The 26,703-nt window shown below is 36.8% G+C and overlaps 5 protein-coding genes across 5 annotated transcripts; 2 read left to right on the plus strand and 3 right to left on the minus strand.

Moving 5' to 3' along the window:
* The first annotated feature begins 339 nt into the window (after nucleotides 1-339).
* LOC116288702 (gamma-glutamyl hydrolase) lies at nucleotides 340-5,754 on the plus strand. The gene is made up of 9 exons (XM_031695520.2): nucleotides 340-529; nucleotides 752-863; nucleotides 1,215-1,265; nucleotides 1,666-1,750; nucleotides 2,464-2,605; nucleotides 3,362-3,468; nucleotides 4,302-4,395; nucleotides 5,035-5,172; nucleotides 5,615-5,754. Exons 1-9 carry the CDS (start codon nucleotides 445-447, stop codon nucleotides 5,731-5,733), a joined length of 933 nt encoding a protein of 310 aa, XP_031551380.1. The 5' UTR covers nucleotides 340-444; the 3' UTR covers nucleotides 5,734-5,754.
* A 655-nt stretch (nucleotides 5,755-6,409) lies between these two features.
* On the minus strand, nucleotides 6,410-16,490 carry LOC116288701 (uncharacterized). The gene is made up of 21 exons (XM_031695519.2): nucleotides 16,322-16,490; nucleotides 16,198-16,244; nucleotides 16,022-16,133; nucleotides 15,414-15,479; nucleotides 14,999-15,064; nucleotides 14,359-14,466; nucleotides 14,014-14,266; nucleotides 13,532-13,678; nucleotides 12,892-12,991; nucleotides 12,373-12,490; nucleotides 11,936-12,079; nucleotides 11,333-11,415; nucleotides 10,822-10,897; nucleotides 10,556-10,663; nucleotides 9,907-10,095; nucleotides 8,988-9,364; nucleotides 8,243-8,378; nucleotides 7,728-7,838; nucleotides 7,073-7,185; nucleotides 6,943-6,985; nucleotides 6,410-6,637 (listed from the first exon to the last, which is right to left on the minus strand). Exons 1-21 carry the CDS (start codon nucleotides 16,370-16,372, stop codon nucleotides 6,419-6,421), a joined length of 2,667 nt encoding a protein of 888 aa, XP_031551379.1. The 5' UTR covers nucleotides 16,373-16,490; the 3' UTR covers nucleotides 6,410-6,418.
* A 791-nt stretch (nucleotides 16,491-17,281) lies between these two features.
* Nucleotides 17,282-20,664, minus strand: LOC116288715 (kyphoscoliosis peptidase-like). The gene is given in 3 exon segments (XM_031695543.2): nucleotides 17,282-18,452; nucleotides 18,455-20,140; nucleotides 20,251-20,664. Coding segments are annotated over 2 exon segments (2,436 nt in total). The 5' UTR covers nucleotides 19,736-20,140; nucleotides 20,251-20,664; the 3' UTR covers nucleotides 17,282-17,297.
* Nucleotides 20,665-20,707: 43 nt separating this feature from the next.
* Nucleotides 20,708-23,818, minus strand: LOC116288716 (intraflagellar transport protein 27 homolog). Its single transcript, XM_031695544.2, has 7 exons — nucleotides 23,708-23,818; nucleotides 23,526-23,605; nucleotides 23,393-23,452; nucleotides 22,836-22,895; nucleotides 22,425-22,542; nucleotides 21,507-21,616; nucleotides 20,708-21,317 (listed from the first exon to the last, which is right to left on the minus strand). The coding sequence occupies exons 1-7, from the start codon at nucleotides 23,739-23,741 to the stop codon at nucleotides 21,219-21,221; spliced, it is 561 nt and encodes a 186-aa protein (XP_031551404.1). The 5' UTR covers nucleotides 23,742-23,818; the 3' UTR covers nucleotides 20,708-21,218.
* A 106-nt stretch (nucleotides 23,819-23,924) lies between these two features.
* On the plus strand, nucleotides 23,925-26,015 carry LOC116288697 (uncharacterized). Its single transcript, XM_031695513.2, has 2 exons — nucleotides 23,925-24,138; nucleotides 24,810-26,015. Exons 1-2 carry the CDS (start codon nucleotides 24,080-24,082, stop codon nucleotides 25,732-25,734), a joined length of 984 nt encoding a protein of 327 aa, XP_031551373.1. The 5' UTR covers nucleotides 23,925-24,079; the 3' UTR covers nucleotides 25,735-26,015.
* Nucleotides 26,016-26,703: the final 688 nt, after the last annotated feature.

Genomic DNA, 26,703 nt, shown 5'->3' on the forward strand with positions numbered 1-26,703 from the left:
TCAGGTGCTTGACTTGCCTTAGGCCAGGGCGGGAGGGGTCCCTCCTGCTTGGCGTAAAATATGGCGAATGCTGAAGAAAAAAAATGGGAAAAGTGTTTGTTACGAAAAACTGAAAAGACAAATAAACGGGATAATTTTTGTTGGAACCTAAATATTTCTTGAAAATCTTCGCTGATACGATGGCAAAAATGAAAGAAGAAAAGACAAGAAGGAAGTGAAAAGAAAAGAAAAGGTCTCCCTTATTTGAAATTGAGATTGAGAATTCTCAGTCTAATAGCTAAACGTAAAACTAATGTTCATATAAAGAAAATCTAAACAAACAATATGAGTGCTTGGGCTTGCTGTGGTAGCTTATTAGCTGTGCATCCGGTTTAGTTCAGTCCGGCTCGGTATCTTATGCGATCTGCCAAATTTTGGTAAATTTTTGCTATTATTGCCATTGCAATGCTTTCTACAATTGCTTTGATCTTATTATCTATCTCTGGAGTACTATCCACGCCGGGATCAAGAACAGAAAGACCAATTATTGGTGAGTTCTCGAAGCCTTGCCAATGATGAGTATGATACAAGACGGGACGTCCCGAAAACTTTCACGAAAAGAATCTCTCATTAGCTTATTGTAACTCGAAAATTAATAGGACTTTAGGACTCATACTAATGCTATTATTCATACAAAGGATTTGCAAATGAAGTAATTATTGATATTGGACTGCAGTGCGTCTTAGCTTTGATTTGTGTAATGTAATTTTAGGGATACTTGCTGAGACGACACACGGAAAAGCTGCAGAATATGGCAAATTCTACATAGCTGCGTCTTATGTAAAATACGTTGAAGCTGCTGGAGGCCGTGTTGTGCCGATATTGTATCCTTAAATAAATATTTCCTATTGACATGTCATGTGATAAGTCTCTATGGATACTCAACACATCGTCATCATCATCATATATTCAACAAATAGACATCAGTTTTTTATGTGTCTGTCCTCTTATTGACGATAAAATTATTGCGTCATCACATTGTCAAAGTGATGACGATAAAAACTTTTCATTTTTAGTGATCAAAACAACTAATGGAAAGAGAGTGCGCTCGTTGATGTCAGCTTTATCTCTCTGTCTTCTTATTGATGATAAAAAATAACCAATCAGCATGCAAGAAATTTGTAAGCTATTGTAAAAATTTATATACAATATTTTTCTTAACAGCCTTTACATAGCCCTAATGCTACCGTGGATCAAGTGAAGCAGCTCTTTCAATACATTAATGGGTATAAATCAAATTTTCTGATACTACCCAATATATCCTCCTCAGACCCTCCCCACCCCTTGGAAATACCAATCCCTCTTTATGGAGGAGGTATGGATATTCTCTGGAACTACACAATATACCCTCCTCAGACCCTCCCCACCCCTTGGAAATTCTAATCCCCCTCCATGGGGAGGGATGGATATTTTCTGGTACTACACAATATACCCTCCTCAGACCTTCCCCACCCCTTGGAAATATGAATCCCTCTTTATGGGGGAGGTATGGATATTTTCTGGAACTAAAAAATATATCTACCTACAAATAAATGACCTGTATAGCATTTCCTTGTGAAAGGGTTGAGGAAGGGCAGACATCTTTCATTAAGCTTAAACTATATTTTAAATATTTTTGTTATGCAGAGCTCTTTTCCCTGGAGGTGGAGTCAGCCTTACTAAATCTGGCTATGCTGAGAATGGAAACATTTTATATCAGTTAGCTATTCAGGTATAAATTTATTTATTGTTTGTTTCTGAATTTATACTAACTATATATGCATTGGTTTAGAAAGACATATTATGGAATATTCCAAGAGGCACTTGTGTTTTTCTCGTACAGGTTCAGATCCAAGGTTTCCTTCGAGGGGGGTTCTGCATAAAAGATACCGAACCGAAAAAATAGAACAGCACATTCTTTTAAGAAGAAATTGAAATTCTCTTGAGGGGGTTGCAACCCTCACAATTCTCCCCTTGGATCTGCCCGTTGGGTACTGTATGCACATGATCAGCCTTCAGGCTAGAGATATTCTACCCAAAAACCATTGCATAACTATTATATAGCTTACCTTAGAAGATTTCAGTGCATGATGGGAAGGAAGAGGGATATCGACAAGCATACATAGATATTTTTGTTTCATCCATTCTGATTTACTGTATTTCTTATGGCATAAAGGATAATAAAAGTAAAGTACCTATATTTAACGTCGCTAGTTCCTTCAGTTGAAATTCAACTGCTATCAATGGAAGCCGACGATGCGCACGTCTTCACCCCCTCTCTCCATCAGTGCTCTGAGGCTACACAGATTAGAGAAGTTGAAACAGACGTGGAGATCCTAAGGATCGAACCGTGGACCTCAAGCTCTGAAGGTTGCGCACTAACTGAGCTATGCCTGCTCATAAATAATATAATGTATCATCATTTTTTTCTATTCCATTTGCCAGGCCAGTGACAAGGGTGTTGTCTTTCCAATATGGGGATCTTGTCTTGGCTTTGAGTTATTAACAGTAATATCAAGTAGTAACAAGGTGGTCTTTTCTCACTTGGATGCCGAGAACTATCCAACTCCGCTCAACCTCTCAGAAGGCAAGTGAGCAAGTACATGTAGTCTTCTCAGCAGACGTTTTTCATATTTGTCCGAAAGCTGAGGGAGTTTCGGACCCACACTAAAAAAAGTCTGCAAAGGAGACTAGTGCACAAGAGACAATCCAAGATTTAAGTAATGGAGTGAGGGGAAAATGCTAGAAATATCAGTAATACTGGGAGTGCTTGCACAGTCTCCCAAGGCAGAGGCTCATGAATAGTGTTTTCAACTTTCATTGGAATGAGGGTTCGTGCTACTCCTTAAACTCCTTGAAAACTCCTTGAATTTAATTCACGTTTTCAAGGGCACTTGAAAAGCTCTTGAATTTTATGATTTAAGCGAAACTCCTTGAAAACTGCTTGAATTTTTGCTTTGATCATTACTTGCATCGTTCTGAAATAGATCTAGTCAGAAAGATTGGAAAATCTGAAAGTCGGCCATGTGCAACCACCGTGTAAAACCTTGGCATAGTTAGCTGAACATACTCCTTGGAAATTCATTTTTGGGTCCTTGTATACTCCTCGAATAGTCCTTGAATTTTAAGTGGTTACCTCAGCACGTACCTTGTGGAATACTGAAGAACCAAGAGAAAAACCCTCAAAGCACGAGAGAACCACAAATTTTCTTTACTCACACACACCAACCATGAGACCTGTTGACCACGAGTCCAATTTTTCAAATTTTATGCTTTTCCTAAAAATCACTAACTCTTCCCCAATATTACTATATCCTAATTATTATAAATATGTTTTTATTAGATTTCAGTGAGAGTAAAATGTTTAACAAGGCAACTCAGGACATGATCAAAGCAGTCCAGCACTCAAGGATTACAATGAACAATCATCAATGGGGAGTGACTCCAGAGGTATGTTAGCCAACACATTTATGTTCCTCTTCAGGGCAGACCTGCCCATGGGTGGGTGGGGATAGAAATAATAATAATAATAATAATAATAAACTTTATTACTGTGTCATGTCGTTCTAGCTTATTTAAATAAACTAATTGGGGACACCTATCACATTCATGTAGCCTCCTAAACCATAACTCGTTTACTCCACTACTTATATCACTCATTTGTGTTTTCAAACGTAAGAATTATTTATCAAATTGAGCTGATCCTCGCAGTATATGAAGTAATTACTTATGCAGCTGCAAATTGAAAGACTCAGAAAAAGTCTTGAAAGACACAAAAACAGTCTTGAACGGGATTTGAACCTGTGCCCTGACGATTACGGTGCCCTGGCAATTCCTGTGCCATGCTCTAACCACTGAGCTACCAAGTCTTATACGAGACATCAAGGACACATTAGATGGGTTTTATAAGAATTATTACAAGTTACTTTTTTAATCAGAGAATCTATCTTTGTTTGGAAAATAAAGACAACAGCTTATGTCACAGCAATTAGCGCTACATAGTTGTTACCAAATTATTTATTACTGTATGATATATATTGTTTGTCTCTGCGAACAGTCTGTGATAATGCAAGCAAATGCATTCATTGATTTAACAGAAAGCAGCAAGAACAAACCATCATATCTCTTTAAAAAACAATTTATTAAAGATTATAAATATAATAATAATTATTAATATATTACTAATATTAATCTGTAACAATAATAATTTTTACTTACATTTTAAAATTCTATTGCAAATTATTCCTGACGATATTACTAAACATGTTCTCTGTTATTTGAAGAATTTTCAGAAGGATCAAAGTCTTTCTAGTTTTTACAGAATTGTTTCGACAAACAAGGATCGAAAGGGCATTGAGTATGTTTCCACCATTGAAGGTAGGTGGTGTTATAGAATATACACAGACCTTTTCAGAGTTCCATAAACTGGATGCATTGTGGCGTAGCTTGGGTACAAACAATTTGTACGAACGATACCATAAAATACATGGTGATCCAAATATTTGTGCAAGCCCATCACTAGGACCTTGAAAGGGGATGTTCATTTTTCTGCCAATCTTAGTCATGCCATAATTATTTTCTCGAAAAAATTAAAACCGTGCTAAATATTATTTTATTTGTACTATGAGGATAGGGCAGTTTGGTTCGAACCATCGAACCGCTCCTAGCCACAGGCCTGGTTTGTACCCAAGCTAGACCACGATCCACTATAATTGCTATTTTAGAATACTATACCCTCAAGCAAATCCCTAAATTTTCCATATTACAAACTTCATTCACTATTGCCTTAATTTCCAGTCTGACATTGTCATAAAAATTCAAATTATATTAAACCCTGAAACAACCTAGACTGGAATGATACACTCAACTCACATACAATGCCGAGTTCAGGAATTGAACTTGAGGCCCCAGAGGTGAAGGGCAAGTGAATGCTCTACTACAACACCACCCTTGATTCTCCCAAAATGGTCACATGTAACATATACCTTGTCTAAGAAATTCTATTCATATTTTCAGGTATTAAATATCCAATATTTGGGGTTCAATGGCATCCAGAAAAGAACCAGTTTGAGTGGTCCACCAAAGAATCAATACCACACAGTACTGATGCTATTCATCTTGGACAGTATATGGCAAATTTTCTTGTTGATCAAGGTAGGCTAGTCTTCTCTGTTTACAACAGGCTTGCATTGCTTCGCTAAGTTCAACAATGCAACAACTTGTACAACAATAAGTTAAGAACTTAAGTATTTGCCAAAACACATACAGCGATTTCCACTTGAGTGCACCATGCATCGAATTTGTTGATTTTGAAACGTTTGCTGTCTCGGTCGTCCAAGCGCTGCTCAACTGTTAAAAGAACACATTGTCTTGTCACATTTTACTGACGAGACTGAGACAGACTGTCTAACACTTCAAATGAGCTTATTAGCAAACATTTCAAAATCAACAAATTCAGCACATGTTGCACTCAAGTGGAAATCGCTGTATTTGTCATATTCTTAAAATGTTTGAACTGCGAGCAAAGCTCCCACTCAAGTTATCAATGTCTTTATCCTTACATAAACTAAGGTACTTTACTTTATTGAATTCTCAGCACGCATGAATGATCACCATTTTCCCAGCCAAGACAAAGAAGATGCTGCCTTGATTTACAACTATAATCCTACATACACAGGACACTTCTCAAACTTCACTCAGTGCTATTACTTTTAATTTGGTAAAAATAAACTTAATATGATTCCTCTCTTTGATTCCCTACATCTATTAAGCAGCCACTCTCATGTAATTGTCAAGTGGCTGCAAAATAGAGGTTAAATATTATTTTTTACTGCGATTTTACACAAAAAATAGCATTAATTGAGTTATTTTTGTATTGATTGTTGATTAATTTTATTGATATTTTTTAAGTGTCTTTATGCACCTTTGGTAATTATATTCACTTTATTTTCTGGTTGACAATCACCCAACTCACGGTCGACACTTGGCCGACCATCTGATTCTCACCAACAGTTGGCCAATTGTCAACCTACACATATTATTTTCTAGAACTCAAAATTCATTCGAATTTTTTAAATAAAGTTTCTCAATGATTCATTTTTTTTTTTTTCACTGGTGACAAAAATTGTCCCATTACATGATGATCGGAACAATGTAGTTCAAAAGTTAAAGCAGTAGCAATATTGATTATCATTGAAAACAGAAAAGCCAAAAAACTATAAATCTTTAATTATTTTTAGCATAATAAAAGTATCAAACATTTTATGAAAATTTCAACACGCCAAATATTTTATGATAAATTTTGTAATATATTTTTTAAATTGTACTTTCCTTAATAAATGATATTCTTGTGTTATTTAAAGACATTTCAAATATATATTAAAATTATTTACCTTGGGGGTTAAATCTCGCTGGATTGCCATGAAAAATAGAAATTTAAAGCCCTGTTGACGTCGCAATCAGCGGCTAACGTTATTCGCAACAAATCTCGTCTTGGTATCGAGACTCCTAAGATTTCTGTAAGTTCTTGCATACATTTTTCGATTTTTGTTTCATGATGTCCCTGTTGTGAATACTGTTCGAATAAATGCCTTCTTGTGAGCTCTTCAAGGTTTGGTCTCTTGAAAAGATGTACAATATATTAATTTATTATATAGCCCCTTCTCTATGCATATTCTGATTGGTCAAAAACTGTGGTGTATTAGTAAACAGAGCATTTGTGCTGACACCATCCACATGTGTGCAGTTGGCTTCAACTAGGGTCAAACGTTGAACTTCACATGAGCCAAACCTAATGACAAGAAGGAAGACTGCCTAGTTATCAGTTGTTTCAATTAGATTCGGCTCATGTGAAGTTTGACCTTTGACCTGAGCCGTAGATAGTCCGAACGCAGCATATTTCTCATTTCCATATCAATTTAATACCTTTGATGATTCCAATTCTTTACTTTTCAGTTTTTCTTTAATCCTGCAAATAAATAATAATTGTTGCTTTTGAAAAATAAAAAAGGTTTTAACTTCAATTATTGAGAATTGAAAAAACACTGGTACCTACTTTAAATTTTCTAGATGTTGTTTCACCTCCTGTTGTAGTTCCGGGGATAGTTTGTTAAATTCCTCTGATTCCATGTAGATTTCTGGGTTTGTCATGAAATCTAAACATTTGCTCTGTTGAAACAAATAATAATATTTTTTAGCAAAAACCAACGAAAAAGTTATTAGGAGCCTGGCAACACACGCTTTCATTGGAGAGCACTTGCGTCTCAATGACAAGACTTGTTTGAATCTGTATTTTTACAATAGAGGCTTAGCACCATCACATGATGGCAGCCAGGACAGGAGACAGTAGCAATTGAACCTGGTCAAATCTGGTTTACATTTTAAAAGGAATTCAGTTTCCCAGGGGAAAAAGACTCTATTGTTGTGCCGGCCTCCTGTAATGGCTGTAGCCACATCACGTGATGGTGCAAAGCCGCTACTGTACACCACACAAAAAAATTCACGAAAAGGTAAAATGTGAGTAGAGTTGTTTTGTTTGTGTGTTCTCTTGTGTGTTTTAAGGATTTCTCTCCAGGCTTCCCAGTTTTTCTCCCTCTAAATTTTTTTTTTCAAATTACTTATTGGATTTGGTAGGAACTAGCTCTGTGGAACGATTATTGAATGCAATTAATTTTATTTTAAAATAATATATACAATAAAATAATATATACCTTGAGTTGTGTAGCATTGTATCTGTCAGCCATACTCAACAGATATAGAACTGTATCGTCACTGATACAGGCACATAAAGACATTTCACATGCTTCTTTCATATGATCCACCTAACAATAATCAATAATAATTTATTAATCTATCAATAATTATTAATCCATTAACATTAACATAATAGTGTCGAGTCATGAATTAATAATATACTATAATTATTGTTAAAGTGCGACCTGCAAAGTTTTGATGCCTAGTTTGCCAACTAGCATTAAAAACTAAAATAAAATAAGATGAAATGAAATGAAATGAAATAAATAAAAATAAAAAATCAATATCATGAGGGAGCCTTTTAAAATCCTCTTTATTCAGTCCAAAATCTCCCTATTGTTTTCTTTGATTGAGATTCTTTAATTGGTGGTCGTTAAAATATTAGTTGGCAAATGAGACATCAAACTTCTCAGGTCGCACTTCAATGATAATATGGTAGTAACTCTATCATTATCAGGAGGCATCTTATTACCTCATACATGTCTGTTAGCATCATCATCTCAACCAGCTGGTCTATGCTCATGCAGTTTGTATTTATTGTTCCACTGTACAAAGACTCAAGAAATTTATGGAATAAATGTGGATTGGTACTTGGCACCAAAATTGTTCTGAAAAAAAAATCAAAAATGTGTCAGAAACACTTATATTTTTTAAGTTATATTTTTTGATTGCCGAGTTTCACTCGTGACTGTCATTTCCTGTCTTGTATGTAATGTTCATCAGCTGAATCACAAGTTTTCAATATAATTTTTCTGGTTAAAAGCAGATGGTGGTCAGTGTTTGACCACCATTTGGAGCAGATAAATGAGATTCAAAGACAATCAGCTGATTGAAACCCAGCAATGAAATTCTTTAAGAACTTTCATTCTGACAATATTAAACAGCCTCAGGTTTAGGGAACACATACAGTGTGCCCTAAAAAGTGGTAGGGCTAAAACAAGTCAGGTTATCAAGGACCACAGAGCACCATAAAAGGTTGAGGGGTGGGGAGGGAGGAATGAATCCCCTTCCCTCCTTCATGGTACTTCATGTTCCATAAAATGCATTCTTTGTTTGCACGTTATGTCATCGCGGCCATGTTGGTATCATTTATCAAAAGATTTCTCATTAGCATCCATTGTTAGCGGTACCACAATGGCCACCATATTTTTGTCTTTTAACTCTCTTGGGAATGCTTGCAACCCATTAATAATCCCTGAGGAATTCTAAAAAAATACCTGTCTATGGATTCCTTCATTCCGCTCAAGAGAGCACATTTGAAAAAGGTACATCGAGCTGCTAGAATAACACGATGAGCTTTAAATTTGACAACATTTTCCTCTGTTTCATTTAAACTTTCATTTTCCTTCACTTCACATGTTTTCCATTTCAAAAGATTGTCATCCCCAGGTTTCCTCTCTGTGTCGGCACAGGCCTGGCAGCTCAGGTGTTCTAAAGTATCTTTGTTGTTTGTTGTCTTGTCTTTTGAGGTAGAATCACCAACAATGAATGTCATGTCAGCATATTTCCCAGACACTAATAATTTGGCTACTTCAGTGGGAAGTTGACTATCGATGGTTGAGTCACTTGAAGTGGAATCAGATTTCATACAATTCTGCAAGAAAAAAAACTTTTAGGAAGGTCATTTTTTTGCAGCATAAAGACTAAAATTATTGCTTTAGCAAATGGATGGGTTGCTAGTTAATTGCAGGAAGGTTCCCAGCTATCTGTCTTACCCAAAATGATTCAGATACTCAATTAAACACCTGGGTGGAGAGAGGCATCAACAAATGTCAGTGCATTACACATTACCCCAAGTCCCTTGTCAGTTTAAACCCAATAGTTTGTTGGTACCCATTTAAACAAGTGAGTGTGGTGAGAGGCACTCGTGTAAGAATACCAGTGCATCACACATGACCCCCAGTGCCTTGTCAGTTTACCGTTTACCCCCAATAGTTGTTTGTTGGTACCCATTTAAACAACTGAGTGGAGAATAATGTGAAGAAAATAGACCTTTCCTGAATTTGCTTGAAGGACCACAAAACAGTTGCTCCAATTCATGGTTTGACTTGGTGTGTTCATACATCTATAACTGGCGCAATTGTTTCATGGTCACAAAAGGGAATTTAAGAATTATTATTTTCATAAACACCCTACCCTTGGTTTTTGTTTAGGCACAGGTGGTGGGCATAGTTGTGTTGACGCACACCCCTGTGGTAGGGATTCCATCAATTTTAAGTCTTTCATTGCCCTATTAAATGACTCATGGTTAACGAGTTGGCACATATGGTTGATAGATGGCTGAAGAGCACTTTGATTTTGCTGCACTCTTTCCAGTAACCAAGACTGAGAAGAAAACAACAATAATTATCAGAGATTATTAATCATCTTATTCAATAAAAACACAGAGACAAATAAAACTCCTTAGATTTTAGAAAATCATTTGAATAAATCACATATTTTATAGTGAGTGAACTGCTTAATGTTTTAAAATATTTTCACAGCTGTATCCAATAGTCCCCTTCACAGTTCCCTGCGCCATCTTGAAAGGTAGCTGTGCCTTTGAATCAAAGCGAGAGGGACGGTGAGCTTGCAATGATAGAGACGTGCGAATAATTGTCCAAGGTGTTAAAAAAAGGTCTCTATCATTGCAAGCTCACCGTTTGTCTTGCTTCAATGCAAAGGAATGGCTACCTTTCAAGATGGCGCAGGGAACTGTGAAGGGGACTATTAAAGAATGAAATCATTCATTTTCGGTGATTAGCAGAGTGTTCAATACTGGACATCAGACATGATCTTTACTTACAACTCGTGCTGTTCCAACTTTGAATAGACTCTTGCATGCTTTAAACTTGAGATCAGTTTCAAACATGTTTGGGAATTTCTCCAGTGAAGGGAGATATACACCATCAATCTAGTGAATAAAAACAACAGCAGTTATTTTTCAGCCAAAAAGAACGGCATATGGTGGCTCAATACCACGCTCTTTACGTGCAAGCTGTCACTGCCATCTGCAGACACAGCCCCAATGTGATCACTTTGAAAGGGCAAAAAATGGCATTATCAATATACCTCATCTGTTAAGAAATCAATTGCCTTTATCACAGCTGTAACTTTTCTTTCTGGATTCATAGCACTGAAATCCTCCCTAAAACAAGGTAAGTAATAACAAGAAATAATTACTAATAGAACAAGTAAGATAAGGTGAAGATACTGATCACAGTTGTTGTAAATATCAATAACAATATTGACAACAATTGGCCATGAATGGCCGCAGTCAAAAATGATAGACCATATTAATTTGGTCAATTAGTCACTCAACTACAGTGGATCAGTTGGCCCTTGGCTGCTACTATGCAAGGGCGGATCAAGGGGGGCCAAGGGGGCTGAAGGCCCCCTTCAGCAGAAAAAAAAAACAAAACAAAACTGAAGAATTAGATGCTTTTTTATTGTTTTCCATTGTGTTGACGAAAGAAACTCAATTAGCCCCCCCTCCTAAAATTTTGGCTGCATTCGCCCTTGCTATGGTGTACTCTGTAACCATGGAATCCACCAAAATTACTAAGCAAAGAGTTTTGCTGACCTTTTCTGTAAAACAAAGACAAATGTTGATCTTGCCTCTTCTTGGATTTTTTTCAAAATGTTCAGTTCCCTTAAATGAATCACCTGGAGTAAAGCAATGACATGCAGAAATACTGATTAGGGTTTGAAGAAATGTCAAGTGCAATAGGAGAAGAAAGGCAGAGAAGAAGCAAAGAAGTGGGATTTTAAACTGGGAGTAAGATTATCATGTAAGAGATGAAAAATCCAGTTCAAAAGAAAATGGGAGGGGGAGAATGAAAAAAGAGGATGAGAGAGAATATGCCGAGGAAGTGAAAGAGGGAGAAATAGAGGAGGATAGAAGAGAATAAGCTGAGGGAGCAGGAGAAGAAGATGGACAAGTGAAAGGGATGGAAAAAAGAATATGGGAGAGAAAAGGGAGAGGGAGGGAGAGAAGAGAATAAGCTGAGTCAGGAGAAGAGGGAAAAGGAGAAGAGGATGGGAGCAAGAGGGATGGAGAAAAGAATATGGAAGAGAAAAAGAAGAGGGAGGGAGAAAGAGAAGAGAATAAGCTGAGGGAGGGGATACAAAATAATCATCTAGGAGTTGAAGGAGAAGAGAAAAGTCAAAGGATATTTTGAATTACATTTTTAAATGTTCTACTCAGTTTGTTGCCGAATGCAGAGTGTCGTTTCTTCTTCTGTTCATCATCTTCTTGTTCTACTATTTCATCTAGGGTTTTTTGTGCATCAGTGATAGTGTCAGATATAACTTTCCAAAAGTTTTCAATCTGTAAAAAGGTTTTTCAATATAATTGATAATAGATTGAAACAATTCTGTCAATAAAATATGATCATTTAATGATGCAAGGGATGGATGGAAAGTTGGATTGAATGGATGGGATGGATGGATGAAATATGGACGGATGAATAGATGGACAAATGGGATAGAAAAAATGGATAAACGGTAGCATTGGAGGCATTGATAGATATCTAGGTAGATGGATAAATGGGATAGATGCATAAATGGATAGATAGATGGGAATAATGTTGTTAAATGCTGAACATTTCAACTGCTCATTACCTCGGGAATAAGATATGTTACTACTTCTTGCTGCCTAGCCTCAGTCAACAGATATTTTACCAACACCTCACCACAAACAAGCAACAGAGAATGAACTTTAGAGACGATTCCTGGAAGTCTTAAGAAACAGAATACTTGATATATTAAAAAAAAAACTTCCAATAACAGTCATGTGATTATGTCCTACAAATGGCCTATTCACAATTATGGGAAAAGAGATTGCTTGCTGGTTCTCGCCTGTGCTTTAAGGGTTTTTCTTTAGCCTCCTCCACAAGTACCCCATATATTCTCTGTTGGGATCCCTGTGTTAAATCTTACCACAGGAAGCCCAAGGAGCAAAAAGAGCCAAGGATATGCCTCCGGTTGTCATTCCTTTGCAACATTTCATTTCTAAATTCCAACTTGATTATGGAACTAGCGCCATAGGATTGTTAGCCACTTGGCTATTGCATGCTACCCTTGAGTGCTACCCAAACAGGATTTATGTTTTCATTTTGTTTAGTACTAACTAGTACAAACCTGTTTCTGATGCTTTCTATGATCTTGTGTCTCTCTTTCCTTGTCAACTCATTCTTTCTTTGTGAGAACACATCACAAAGAAGAACAAACTTTGCAATTGCTACATGTCAAGAAATACATACGTCCAGAGGTAAGAAGGTTGCTACCAAGTTCACATTGCATTGAGTTTAATATTAGTAGCATTTCTTAAGGGATGGAATAGGATAGATGGAGAAAGGGAGAAAAATAGATATTGGGTGGGAATGGATTGAGTGAGAGAGGAAGGGATGAGTGGATGGATGAATGGCTGGCTGGCTGGATGGACGGACAGATGGACAGATGGATAGACATAGAATTAATTGAGAGGGAGATGGATTGATTGCATTATTTTTCTCTTTTCTTTATGTGCTTCAAATTTTACAATCTGATTTGTCCTTCTCTCCCCTTTATAAGCTTTTACTGTTGCTTTATATAGTGGTTTTCCACCATCACGTGATGGCACCCATGTTAGATGGTAGGAACAATACAATCATTTTACATGAGAAAGATTTCAATTCCTGAGAGTGATTCTATTGTTATGCCATCTAACCACAGGCAACCCTAAGCTGTATTACGGCACGTGATGGGGCAAAACCTTTATAGCTACAAGTGCTATTCATACCTATTGCCACTTGTTGTGCTACTGCCTTACTGGCAGCAAGAAGCTGTTGTGGTTGAACAGTTGACATATCTGGGGAATGTACACTGCTGATAATGCTTGTGATGCTGTCAATAGCCTGTTCTAGGTCATTTACAAGAGTATTTATTTCTGAAACACACAAAAATATAAATCATACTATGCGGCAGAAGAAAGGGAAATCAAGGCTGGTCTAGCAGTAGTGCACTCACCTTTCACCTCTGGGGTCGGTTTCCTGGGGTCTCAGATTTGATTCCTGGACTTGGTATCACATGTGAGTTGAGTTTGTTAAATCTCTCCCTTTATTTCCTAGTTTTCTCAGGGTTCTCTGTTTTTTCTCACTCCACAAAACCCACATTAAATTCCAATTCATTCTGTGAGTTAGCTGAGGCCCTGACTTACATCAGAGGTTGTTTCAGGTTTCTATCTGTGAGTTAGCCCTGCCTTTGAAATTTAGCTATACTTACTATGAATAGCTGCTGTTGCCTTCAGGTAGTCCTCACACATCTTTACCAGAGGACCAAGACATGTCACACTCTCTACAGCCTTAAGGGTCTCCCTGATGGTAACCTCTTCCTGTTCTTCCACCAAAGTACCAGTATATAGATAGTGAAGAATGACCCTGAGGACATTTGGTGGCAGGTCTTGGATGAATGGAGGTATTGTGTCCCAGTCCTCATTGGGACATAAGCAAGAGAGTATTGTCTTATGAACAGCAAACTGGAACATAAAAAGATCGAGTACAATGAATCAAAACCTTACTTAGAGAACCTTATTCTAGAATGACACGATATAATAGAAAATAGCCATACCTTTTCTCCATTACTTGCTGAGAGAGTCAAATCTGAAAAATATCCCTCTTTTAAAGCATTAAGAAGAGAGAACTTGGTTGCAGCTTGTAACATTCGTTCTTCTAGAATCTATATTATAAACAGAGAATACAAATTTATTGTATTTGTATATATATATATACAGAACATACATGTGTTACCTAAAATTTCAAATGGACCTTTTATGATCGGATATAATGTATTATTTCCATCTTCTAGTGATACTGTGGAATCCTACACATTGACATCTGTTGTTCTAAGCGTTCAAACCAACATGTTTTAATCTGTGCTGCTATGTTGATGTCTCAACATTGTGCAGTTTAAGTCTGGGGTCACAGCTTTGATTCTCAACTGAACTACATGTGTGAGAGTCAAGTTTGTTTGATGTGTTGTTTTCTCCCTTGCCACAATGGGTTATCTTCAAGTTCTCCAATTTTCCTCCCTCCATAAAAATCAATATGTGAGTGTGGTGTGAATGTTGTGTGTTGTGAACAGTGAATGTAGTGGTAGTGAGTGTGCAAGTGTGCAACAAACCTGGTATGAAAAACCCTTGCATGGAGTGATGATTGTAAAATGTTTAAAATATGAGTCAGAGTGAAGGATGAACGATAAAGGAATTTACTTTGTTGCAATTGAGTTTGAGGTTTCGTCCACTTGTTAGAACCAGCTGATCCCCAGAGAATGATACCTATAGGTGTAAATATAGAACAATGTTACAAAACAACCTGCAGAACAAAGAACTAAAAATAAATCCTAAGAGAACTAACTATACCTATTTATACAGCTTCTCATTAATCCCATATAGGTAACTGTCCAATTATTTTCTTAATTGGACAGGTCTTGCTGATATGGGATTAATTAGGCAGCTACATAATTAATAGGTAATGGGATTTCATGCTCCCCAATCAAGAAATAATTAGACTTGAAATATTCCTCTGACTGCCAAATTGGACTCAGCCTACGGCCTCATCCAATTTTGTCAGTCCTCGGAATTTTCCTCGTCCAATTATGGAGTCCTATTACATATACTAACATACCTTGAATTCTATCCAATGTCCAGTATCCGGTAAATAAAAGTGGATTTCATTTTTATTCGCAACAATCTATGAATATGAATCACATAATTATTATCAAACCCTGAAACAACTACTGGGATGGGTAGCTTATGGATAGTATTGGAATTTAGTGTCATAGGTTTTGATGAAGGAAGATAAGGAAAAGACCTATCAAACTCTACTCGCATGTGATGCCGAGTCTGGGAATCAAACCTGAAAACACAGAGGTGAGAGTTACATGAATTAATGCTATAGACCCCTCGCAGCACTTTGGAATGCAGCTCAATCTGGGGGACAAAACAGGAGGTTCCAATTCTAAGGAGATTGGAATTCTTTATGTCCCCCAGAATGAGCTGTTTTGGCGTCACATGCGAGAGGTCTATACCATGCTTGATTTCCATTGAGAAGTGAGAGATCAATTTAAAATTCATAAAAATTCATATTTGAGTGACAGCTTGCTTACAGATATATATATACAGTAGAGCTGCAAATACAATACAGTAATAAAACCTAAGGCGTAAACCCACTAAATTTATCCAAGTTATAATAAATAACTCGTTTTTTTGCTCTAAATTAATAAATATTCGTACCTCAAATGTCTGGCACGTCAACAAGGGAAAGCTTTCTTGGTCGTTTTTAGACTGTAGTTCTTGTGTTGGACCCCAAGTTACATCGTCTCCTTCATCGAGAGTAAATTCCACTCTAATTCCAATAGACATACAGTTATTTCAAGCCATACACGTCTAAAAAATACGATAATCCTTACCCTTTGATATTTTCATGCGTTCCATCGCTGGACTCACAACAAATAATCTGCTCAAAGGGAAAAAAACATTCAAATTCATAATAATTCTTGAGCTCAAAAGTCAAAAATATCCGGCCTAACAAACCTGCCATGTTCCAAGGAGGTTTAAATCTACAAACTTATTTTTTCGGGGCATGTTATTAGCGAAAGAAACGCTCCATTCAACTTGAATTTAGGAAAACAAAACAGAAAAATGTCACACATTTGTTTTTTATTTCGATTTGATCTCCATCTCTTCCATGTGCTACTGAGTCTGCGCGACACTCACGGTCACAGACTGGGCGTAGGTCTAAAAACGCGCGAAAAAAAAATTCCTACAATTTCTTAGTTCAATTTTCAATAATTTTCCGCTATCTTTTAACAGAGAGGAGAGAACAATAACTAAAATCTAGGCAGTTTTGAAGCATGAAAATGTATATTGCTGGGTCAAAACCGGAAGTAAGGATTCTCATTACGTCACAATTTATTTATGGGCCATTTTGAACACGTAATATTTGTTGACGCTTCTATGAAAAATGTCAGCAATTTTTAGGTATATTTATATGTATGAAACAGCGACTGAAATGTTTAGCATACTGTAGCCCTAAATTCTTTTCGTTGCCATGCGACGTTTTTCTAAGCACTCGATGTCAGAAACTCAGTCCCTTCCCCAAAATATATAAAAATTTCGTACGAATGAAATGCAGTTTTTGAATCGTTTTATTTTGCTTCTGTAAGAACGGAAATAAATGAAACACACACAGTAAAATAGTTATCATATTACACACAAGAGAAAACTGAAAAACGTAGGGAAAAAAGCTTTCAAACATATTTGCTTGGAATTTGCATGATACTGATAAATATGCGGAACACATTAGTATAGATATCTTATCTTATTAGTAGGAATTAAATATACAGTATGAACAGCAAATGCAGTTTGAATTTTGTTTCCAAGTAGAGCAGGAGCGAGTGAAAAACTGACAACAAAATGGCTTTCCCTCCTGAACCAACCAGGAAGTTAGACACTATCCAATCACAGTGCTGATATAGGAAAGCCATTTAAGAGTGCACTAAAAAACCTTTTATTTTTCAACCCCTTTTTCTGCAAATATAACAAAACTAAAAAGAAAATCACTCGCATTCCCATCGTCTATTTTCCCAAAGACGTTCAGTTTATACAGTCCTTTCGAGGGAAGTTGGACAGAAATATTTTTAATCGTCCTATTTTCATCTGTTGCTGTTGTTGTTTTACAACAGCCATGGATGGTTTCTTTTTCCTTCTGGATGTACTCCTTCACCTCGGTGAGTTTTTCAGGACATTCAAACGAAATCTCCGCTCTCCCGTCTGTGGAGTAGATATTTTCTCGAGGTTTAACAAGCTTCATTCCCAACTTGTGAAAAACATCTGATGCTAGTGGGAATCCTACAGCCGCGCGCTTTTCTTTTTCTGAGCTGTGAATGAAATAGCTACAAAAGAACACATTTGTTCCCTTTTCGCTCGTCCCAAAGATGTTTAACAAGTACGTTCCTGCACCAGGGGTATCGACTTTCATTTCAAGGCTGTTACTAGTGGTCTCAGTGAAGTACAATTCTTGATTTGTAAGCAAGTTCATATTCGCGCCATCTTGTCTGTGGACATTACCAAGGAGTCTTATGGACGAAATATCCAAGTTACACAGCTCCGTTGCTTTAATTTTGATTGTTGCCTTTCCATCTTTAGTTAAGATGTTCTCTCTCGGCTCAACAAGCTCTAAACCCCAGGAATACAAGTGATCTGAGAGATTAGGGAACCCCGCAAGAGGTCGCTTGGTAGTCTCCAAGTTGTTAATGTAATATTCACATACAAACGGACTGCTGTCCCCCTCTTCCACGCATTTTGCAAATATCCTAAGGCAGTAAGTTCCTGGAGCTGGGGTATCAACCTTCAGGATAAATCCATCGTTGGTTTTCTCTGAAATACTCAAAGCTTGATTCTTCAAGATTTTTTTCTGCGATGATCCATCTGTGCCACTAAGGTTCCCATTGAGCGACCAATAGCGCCTATTGTAGCACTGGAATTGAATCTCAGCCCTGCCATTGGTGGTTTCAATGTTGGTAAATGGAGTAACCAGGTCAAACCCGTCATCATAAAAGGAGTTGGAAATTCTGGGAAATCCTCCCGTATTTTTACCGCACCCTTTATTGGCAGTTATGTAGTAGGTTAAGCCGAACGTCCATGTCCCTTCAACGTTGACATATCGATATCGATAGAGTAGTCGCCTTTGATTGGGAACTGTGCATGGAGTCTAACTTGGTTGAGTCCGCAGCGCCGTAACTGTATGCGCTGTCGACAATTGCTCTTTTGACCATCATGAGCCTTCCCAGAACTATCTTTTAGCTTCGCCATCAGTAATATCTTCCTTCCTGGGCAGTAGAAGTCCATTTCTATGGAGTCACTGTCAATGCTGTAGTGGGTTTCGTTGTGAGTGAGAAGTTCGACGCCCATCTCGTAAAGAGGCCCAGATATGACGGCCGCCTTCTCGAATGTCTCTCGAGGCACAGGTTTATCCAATAGCTGCCATTTTTCATCCTCGGGAAAATGATCATAGATGGCATAATCTGGTTGCATTAAAAAGCGGTAGGTATTTGGAGCACGTTGGAAAAGGAGATCATCCCCAAGGCTACCTGAGCCCCAAGTTGCATCTGATAAATACCATTGACCATCAATCTTGAGAGCATTCCACGCATGGTTTGCTCCGTCAACTCTTTGTCCTGCTTTGTAGCCGTAACCTTTGGCATATCCACTTACAAAGTGTATTTCGAGCCCAGATGCTCTCGCCAGTGCTTCATAAAGGTTGGCGTAACCTGCGCAAACAGAAGTCTTGTTGGCGAGAACGTCTTCAGCGTCACAGCTTGCCTTGCTTCGTCTTCCAAAGAACCCTTCGACATCGTAGGAAATATTAAAACAAAGCCATCTGTAGATAGCAAATGCCTTGTCTCTGTCGCTCTCAAATGGTTTAGTGAGGTACTCACTCAGTTCATTGATACCCTTTTCGGCTTTTGGAGGCGTATTCATCACGTGTTTGTCAATTAATTTCTCGTTTTCTGAGCGCTTTAGCAGGTTTCTCAGTCTTATCTTGGCCAATATTTTCCGTACTTGGGTCTGTATTTTAACGACAGTTTCAGGTGACAGGTCTGGTAACTCCTCAGTATGTAGCTCAACACTCTCAGGCCTAACGAAAAGACCATGTTTGGGCTTACAAGAGAAGTATTTTGCTTCTTTGAAGTAGCCATCGTTTCCTTGGTGATGTAGCTTGTCAAGTTCGATACCAATCCAGACACCATCGCCAAGTTCGGTCGAACCAACGAACCTAACCGTTCCAACATAACCCCGCACATGAACGCGCTCACCAACCTTGAATTGTTTTTTCGTAAAGTTATTATTATCGTCATTTGTTGTGGTTTTGCTCTTAGGCTTCTTCGTGATTTCATTCACTTCATGTATTCCACGAGTGTCCTTCTTCGATGGCCCACAACCCATAGTAATCCAATAGTTAAGTTCTGCTTACAAATTTCCTGTATAGTCTTTATTAGTTCAACTTCGCTGATTTTGAAACTTTTCCAAGAGTAGACTGATTCTGTGTTGTTAGTTACCAGCTGTTCGGTACCGTGAGACTGTTTTTCAGTATCAAAGTTCCAATACGAATTTCCAACAAGTCTAAAGCACACAGCCTTCTTCTTCTCTTTCCTCTGCTCTTACTTTGCGGCGTTTTTCAGATCTTTTTTCTGTTTTTAAGACTATAAGTTTGCAGACGGTTTTGGTTTTGCGTTGTTAGTCCTGGCGCTTAGATACTTCACATCCCACCACTTTCTGCTTTTAGACTTCAAACAAACAGCCAAGAATACTAGATGCCATAGTACCTCTGTCTTGAATCATCATTTCCAGCTAGGAAGATAAACACGAGCAAGATCATACACCACTAAAACCTTACACGTATTTCAGCGCTAACTTTACACAAATTCGGCCTTTCTAATTTATTGCAAAGTATTATTTACCGTTGTTGAACATAAGTTCTACTGGTTCCTCAAAGATTTTTGCCTCTCTTGTTTTACTCTAGGTTTTAGTAATGTTTTCAAGAGCGTTGCTAAGAAACAAAAAGAAGATGTGAATATTCAAATGAATTGAAATCGCGAACTCAAAGCTTGAACCTTTTGTGGATAAAACAATAGGTGTTTTTGTAAAACAGTTTAATTAGTCCCATGTTATCGGGCACGTACTTAGCACGTTATTATCTTTTTATTTATATATTCCATGACATTGAAGGAAGAAGTGGAAGCTAAGTTGTCAAGTAATATGAGAAAGCACAACAGAGCTGAACTCCACATTAAAAGCACCCTAAAAAACCCTAAAAAGAGCGACTAAAATTTACGAAAATAAGGACTTAGAAAATTGATTTGTTAATACTAAACAATTTGAGGAAACAGATCTGTGAATTTTAGTAGAGTTATTCAATAGATTAAATGAATGAACTTTATTAAATGTAATCTTTATATGTTAACTTAATCTGCAGGATTACTTGCAGTTAATTCCAGATAATACTATAAATATACTAGGGCCTTATGGAAGTTTTTTATTATGCGCAACTCCTATCAAGTCTAAAAAGTGAATCAGTATATGCAAAACAATTGCCATATGAGAATTTTTTTGTCATTATTTACATATTTACACTCAGGCCTCTTCTAGTCCTTATGTCAATGTCCTAGTGTGCAACTGTTTTTCATATTCTACATTTTTATACAGCTATTTTTAAAAAGGCCTTAGGCCACTCATGGCACAGCGGCAACTGATGAAGATGTTGATTCCAAAAAAGGATGGTGAAGGTTTTGTTCTAGTATCATGTTTTTAAAGAGCTAGACTACTAATGATTAAATAAGGAAATCATATTTTTTAGGAATGGAACCAGATACCAGAATTGTAAAGAATAGGTCCAGAAGTTAGAGGATTTCATGCAAGAATAAGCCAGTCATGTTAAAGACTTCATAACTTCAAGTTTTTCATGATAGATTTTGTGGAATTCTTGGGCCAGAAAGTAAAACGGTGCTTCCACATTCTGGTGTTCTTTCTGCAAAATAAAGAAATTACATAAATCTTTTTTTTCTTTTTTCTTTGCTGGATGCAAGTCCAAGAATTCAACCCAAGACTTTAAAGGTGAGGGATGGCTTGCACTACACTTCATCCTTGATTTCCTTTACACTGTCGATCACATTTTTTCACTGTCAAATTAAATCTGGGATAGAAACACAATACTTACAGCAGAACACTCAAAATATTCCAAATCCTTTGAGCTGGCAAATTCCTTTCCTTCCTTGGCTGATATTACTCTTCGCTGTTTGAGGTCAGTTTTGGTAGCAATCAGAGCACCTATGATATAAAACAAGGAATACACTCTTCAAAACTGGTAAACACATAAAACTTACTTAGTATAGGAAATCCCACGATCTCCAGTACAATTTTAGGAATTTTTAGGTACAAGTGATGTTTTGAAAGTTTTCAAAATTGGACGATTTTTTAGGTGAGTTCAATTTTAGAACTTTCAAAACATCACGAGTATCTATAAATTTAGAGTATCTATAAATTTAGAGTATCTATAAATTTAGAGTATCTATAAATTTAGAGTATCTATAAATTTAGAGTATCTATAAATTTAGAGTATCTATAAATTTATTTTTTGCTTATAACACACTCAACAAAATTGAGCAACTTAATTGGGACTCTACAGAGTACAATTTGGGATTTAATGGTACTCCTCTTTCTGATCCAATCAGAATGGAGTAATCTTGTAGAGTGTATTACAAATTTATAATATTGTCCTTGTTTTATGAAGGTAAGCACTTTATAGCTAGCGGCACTTAATAGCTTAATGATGTTTGTATAAAATGCAAAAGGGACAGTTCATTTTTTATTGTTACTGGGGGGGGGGGGGAGTGCGGTGTGATTTGTGGGGGGTCATTATATAAAATCAGGCTCAAGAGGGAAACATAAGAAAAAAATCAGAGTCGCACAGCAGTTTTTCACTAAACAGAATGGAGAACAAGGGGGAGGGGCATTTTTATGCAACAACTGATAGGGGGGGTTGGATTGATTGTATGGGTTACCAAGAGAATTCCACTGTCCTCTTCCTCCCCCACTCCCAGATAATAATGATTGGTCCATAAGTATTTCTGAGTACCTGGTACACTTTGGTAAGGTGTTGCAGCTCGGCATCTTTCAAGCCATTTATTACAAGCATTAAATGACTGTTCATTGGATACATCATATGCCACCATAATAAGATTAGTATTCTCCCACTATAAATAAAAAAAGATAAGTTTATAAGGGAGTGGGGTTGGGAGGTCACTATGAGGATAGCATATTCAATTAATTTCTTTAGGTATCATCATTTATGTGAGAGAAGGAGGGATGGGAGGGGGGGAGGGTTAGAGGATTTTATGACAATTCCGATCTTACATGGAAAAGGTGTTCATATTTTTTCCCAAGAAGGAATTAAGAGAGTCTTCTGATGAAGAAGGGGTTGAAAGGGTAGGGTGCCCTTATTTTTGTTTAACACAGGTAGCCCAATCTGAGAACTCAATCAACTTACATATTGTTGTACTGTCTCTGAGAACAGCTCTTTACCAGCAGAATCAAAGATGTACAACTCCTGTAAACCAAATAATTGCAGCAATTAAAAATGCAAACATGTATGATGACATAAAAGCTATGCCTTGCACCTTTCAAAGAGGCTGTAGCTACAACAATAGAAGTTTGTTTTCAAATCTTTAACAAAAATATTCTGAAGTGTTACTTTATGGGTAGCAGGGGTGGCGTACACTGCTAACACATTGTCTTTCACCGCTGCAAGTCCAATGGGTCGGGTCGCTGGTTTGAGCCCTACGGATGCACATGGGACTTGGGTTTGTTTGACATGTTGTTCTCTCCCATGCTATGAGGGTTTTCTCCGGGTTCTCCGGTTTCCTCCCTCCATAAAAATCAACATGTGAGTTGAACATTTATGTGCGAGAACATTGATTGTAGTGGTAGTGTGTGTGAGTGAAAAGTACCCCCAATTAGTGTGAAAGTGCTGGAATGACTAGACCCTTAAATAAAGAGATTTATTTTATTTTTATTTAATATTTTATAATTCGTATGAAATTTTACCACAGAGTCCGAGGTCTCAGGAATATGTACAGTTTTGACCGACACTTCTGCCCCAACAGTCTAAAATAAAAATAAGATTATATAGCTTAAATAATTGAGGAATTATACAAACAAAAATCATATATATGCTTACCAAAGTATAGTTTTTAGGAAATTGAGAGCCATCACTATGAAATACTTGAGTAAGTGCAGTTTTACCCACACAAGAATCGCCTAAGAAATGAAAATATTGACAAGAAAAACGTCTATCAAAAATCGAAAATAGAAACCTTCGATCCCAAATTCAGCTGAATATTTCTTTGAGGTCTAACTCACCTGCAATTAAGAGTTTGGCTCGAAGAACCACCATTTTTAAATAGTTTTTTAGCGAAGAATTCAGAGCAAAAAATAGTTTTCAGATTATCATGGAGGTCAAAGTTAGTAATGCGCCCGCGATATAAAACAAATAGAAAGGTTTTGATAAGTTTCCTTGACCAGCGGAGCTGCCATGGCAACAAGGAGTACGCTAATCAATACTGAGCTTTTTGAAGTCTCCAAGCCAACATGAAAATATTCACTTTTAACACTCTTAAAGATGTTAAGATAAAATTCATTAAGTCTAATTATTTTTCCTTGTTTAGCAGAGTTCAGTATTCGTCAAATCGTTTACCCAAAAAGTAGAATATATTTTTGTTTGATTCAGTTATAATGGCGAGTATTTATTTGCCTCCAATCGCCCGCAAGAAAAAAGTCGATGGTTGGCCCAGGTGAGTATAGACAAAATTCCAATTTACTTTGCGAAGATTCTAATATTGCTGCGCTACTTGATCATCTTTCAGGAATCTTTGGCAAACAAAAATTTTAGCTAATAATTTGAAGGATTTTTCGTATGATTTTCGTAACATAGCACCTCAATGTTTGTTTTGCAGTAGAATGGTTTTCATACTTCATCGGGACAAAAAGATCTATTTATCACCATGTACAAACACAAATAAGCGCATAATTTCTTATTGTTATGAGATATTGCAAGTACATGTCTTAATTCATAAGCGTGAAAAGTCGAAGATTTTTGTTCAACTCAATATTGTTCTTTAAAAATCGATTTACTCGCGGTACTAACCTAAGCTCTCTTCAAACACTAAAAATTCTTGGCAAGATTTAAAGGATTATTTAAGTTTATTTTAAATATTTTTGTCAGCTATCGCGTTTCACTCTTAAGGTTTTAAGATAAAGTAAATTCTCGATTTTAGCTTTTTAATCTTAAGTAAAGTTAGGAAGTCAGTGGGTAGGCATTTTGATGTTGAAATTCAATGACTTTGACGTGTTAATCTTCTAATTAGGCTGGAAAAAAACCCACAAATTAAAACCCATAAAATTGGGAAAATGCAAACGAAAAGGCCTCTTGAATACAATATATTCTTCTTCTTCCCATTTTTAGGCAGAATACCTCTAGAGTATTTCCAGATATGGAAGAGAATGCCAAACAAGAAGGTACGAGTTACACATCCCAGTTTATACGCCATAATGTTCCTCCAGCACCCCAAAGGATTGCATCTGCAAGTCGTAAAAATAAACCGCAGCCAAAAGCGGTAACATTCCTACGACAAAACCCAAGATTCGTGTGTGAGCCAATATGCCATGTGGACACAACCGTACAAGCCGAAGATAATGGAAATGTTCTTTCATGGTGGCCAGATGAAACAGTACAAACACCGGTGAAGAAGCCTTTGTATAGCCTAAGTTCCACTTCAAGAGCTGATTATAAAAACTTTCATTCCTGCAGCTCTCAGACTGGATACTCTAGGCATGAGAACCTAGGTTCTAATGCACCAAGGTCTAAGGGTGCTGTGGGGATTGTACCAGGATACAGAACCTCTGAGAATTCACACCCTATTTTAGAGAAAATCTCTTATGAACATCAGTTTAACTCAAGGCTAGACCCGAGTCATCCTGTTAGAGGTAAGCGACATGGATGTTTTGTGTGGAAAGTCGTAACACCAACAAGAAATAAACATGGCAGGGATAGGTCATTAAGCACAAACAAAAATGATATAAGAGACGTGTCTTATGAACTGACAAATGCTGAAGCAATTGATGATAACATGGATGCCAAGTCAATGGTATCAACTTTGAGTGATAAAACTACAAAAGTTGTTAAAAGCAATGCAAAGGGATCCAACGAACTGCAGTTGAAGAATGATGCATGGTGTGCCCCAGCACCCAATACCAACACCATGGATGTTGATAGGCTACAAGAGCAAACAACACAAAGTGCTGTCTACGAAATGACTGATGACGAAAAGAAAGACCTGATAAAACCTTCAAGACCAAGGCGTCTTTCACCACCACCCCATACAATTTGAATCATTAACTTATAGATTAAAAATAAAAATACCATGATATCTTAAGGTGTCGGATCAAGGTCTTAATTTCTAGAATGGTCCCTAAAATGTTGAATTTTTATAGCAAAACCAAATGCTTGCAATATCAAAATCAAAGGAGTCAAAAGGGTAAACTTCAATTTGAGTTTAAGAAAAAGAGTTGCGTATATGGAAACAACATTTCTATATTGTGCAAATAATCAAATTTTGTCTTCTCATTACTTTTACAAGATATAGAAAAAAAATACTGGAAATTTTTTTTTGAAAATCCAAGCATTTAAAAAATGCTACAAAAATGTTTTGCAAAAGAAGAAAATGTCAAGCAAAAGTGTTCATAGGAATAAAATTCCTTATTAATTATAAAACCATGGTGTTTCTTAAAGTGCAAATGAACCCTTCGACAATACTTTCAATACTGATCATACATGAAGTAAATAGTTGAATGGTAAAATATTTCTTGATTTGAGTGATGCGTTTCTAAATTATGAAGGTTTATACTTTCAATATGCTAATAAGTGTGACGTCTATTAAGGCTTAATTAAATATACAAAATCGAACTGGTTCATAGATACAGTATTTAAAAAGCATCATTATTTTACTCATGGTTTACATGAAAGCTATTAAAAAATTTTATTTTCAAAATGACCAGCATTAAGTATTACTAGTTACAACAAAAACACTCAAATACCTTACCTGACGTCATCATCATTAACATATTGGAAGTATAAACCTTCCTAACTTAGAGACGCGTCACTCAAATCAAGAAATATTTTACCAATCAACTATTTACTTTATGCAGAACCGGTACTGAATGCATTGTCAAAGGGTTCATGTGCACTTTAAGTCCTGGATATATATATTTGGGCTACAAATATTGTGTAATGAAAAAATCCTTAGAATTTCACCAATACCTTGATATCTTTGGGTTGGTCTAAGCCAAGGTATGGCTAA

Source organism: Actinia tenebrosa, unplaced genomic scaffold (assembly GCF_029948245.1).
Source record: "Actinia tenebrosa isolate PJP-AT-01 unplaced genomic scaffold, QUT_ActTen_1.0 PGA_scaffold17__23_contigs__length_9995812, whole genome shotgun sequence".
In the NCBI taxonomy this organism is placed as follows: Eukaryota; Metazoa; Cnidaria; class Anthozoa; order Actiniaria; family Actiniidae; genus Actinia; species Actinia tenebrosa.

Coding starts and splice junctions, on each gene's coding strand:
- LOC116288702 (XM_031695520.2), top strand. CDS start 445: ATGCTTTCTACAATTGCTTTGATCTTATTATCTATCTCTGGAGTACTA. Junction 530..751: donor AACAGAAAGACCAATTATTG/GTGAGTTCTCGA, acceptor ATGTAATTTTAG/GGATACTTGCTGAGACGACA. Junction 5,173..5,614: donor AAATTTTCTTGTTGATCAAG/GTAGGCTAGTCT, acceptor TTGAATTCTCAG/CACGCATGAATGATCACCAT.
- LOC116288701 (XM_031695519.2), bottom strand. CDS start 16,372: ATGCCCCGAAAAAATAAGTTTGTAGATTTAAACCTCCTTGGAACATGG. Junction 16,134..16,197: donor ACGCATGAAAATATCAAAGG/GTAAGGATTATC, acceptor TATTGGAATTAG/AGTGGAATTTACTCTCGATG. Junction 10,096..10,555: donor AAGTTGGAACAGCACGAGTT/GTAAGTAAAGAT, acceptor TTTTCTTCTCAG/TCTTGGTTACTGGAAAGAGT.
- LOC116288716 (XM_031695544.2), bottom strand. CDS start 23,741: ATGGTGGTTCTTCGAGCCAAACTCTTAATTGCAG. Junction 23,453..23,525: donor TTCCTAAAAACTATACTTTG/GTAAGCATATAT, acceptor TTTTTATTTTAG/ACTGTTGGGGCAGAAGTGTC. Junction 22,543..22,835: donor CAGAGACAGTACAACAATAT/GTAAGTTGATTG, acceptor TTTTATTTATAG/TGGGAGAATACTAATCTTAT.
- LOC116288697 (XM_031695513.2), top strand. CDS start 24,080: ATGGCGAGTATTTATTTGCCTCCAATCGCCCGCAAGAAAAAAGTCGAT. Junction 24,139..24,809: donor AAAGTCGATGGTTGGCCCAG/GTGAGTATAGAC, acceptor TCCCATTTTTAG/GCAGAATACCTCTAGAGTAT.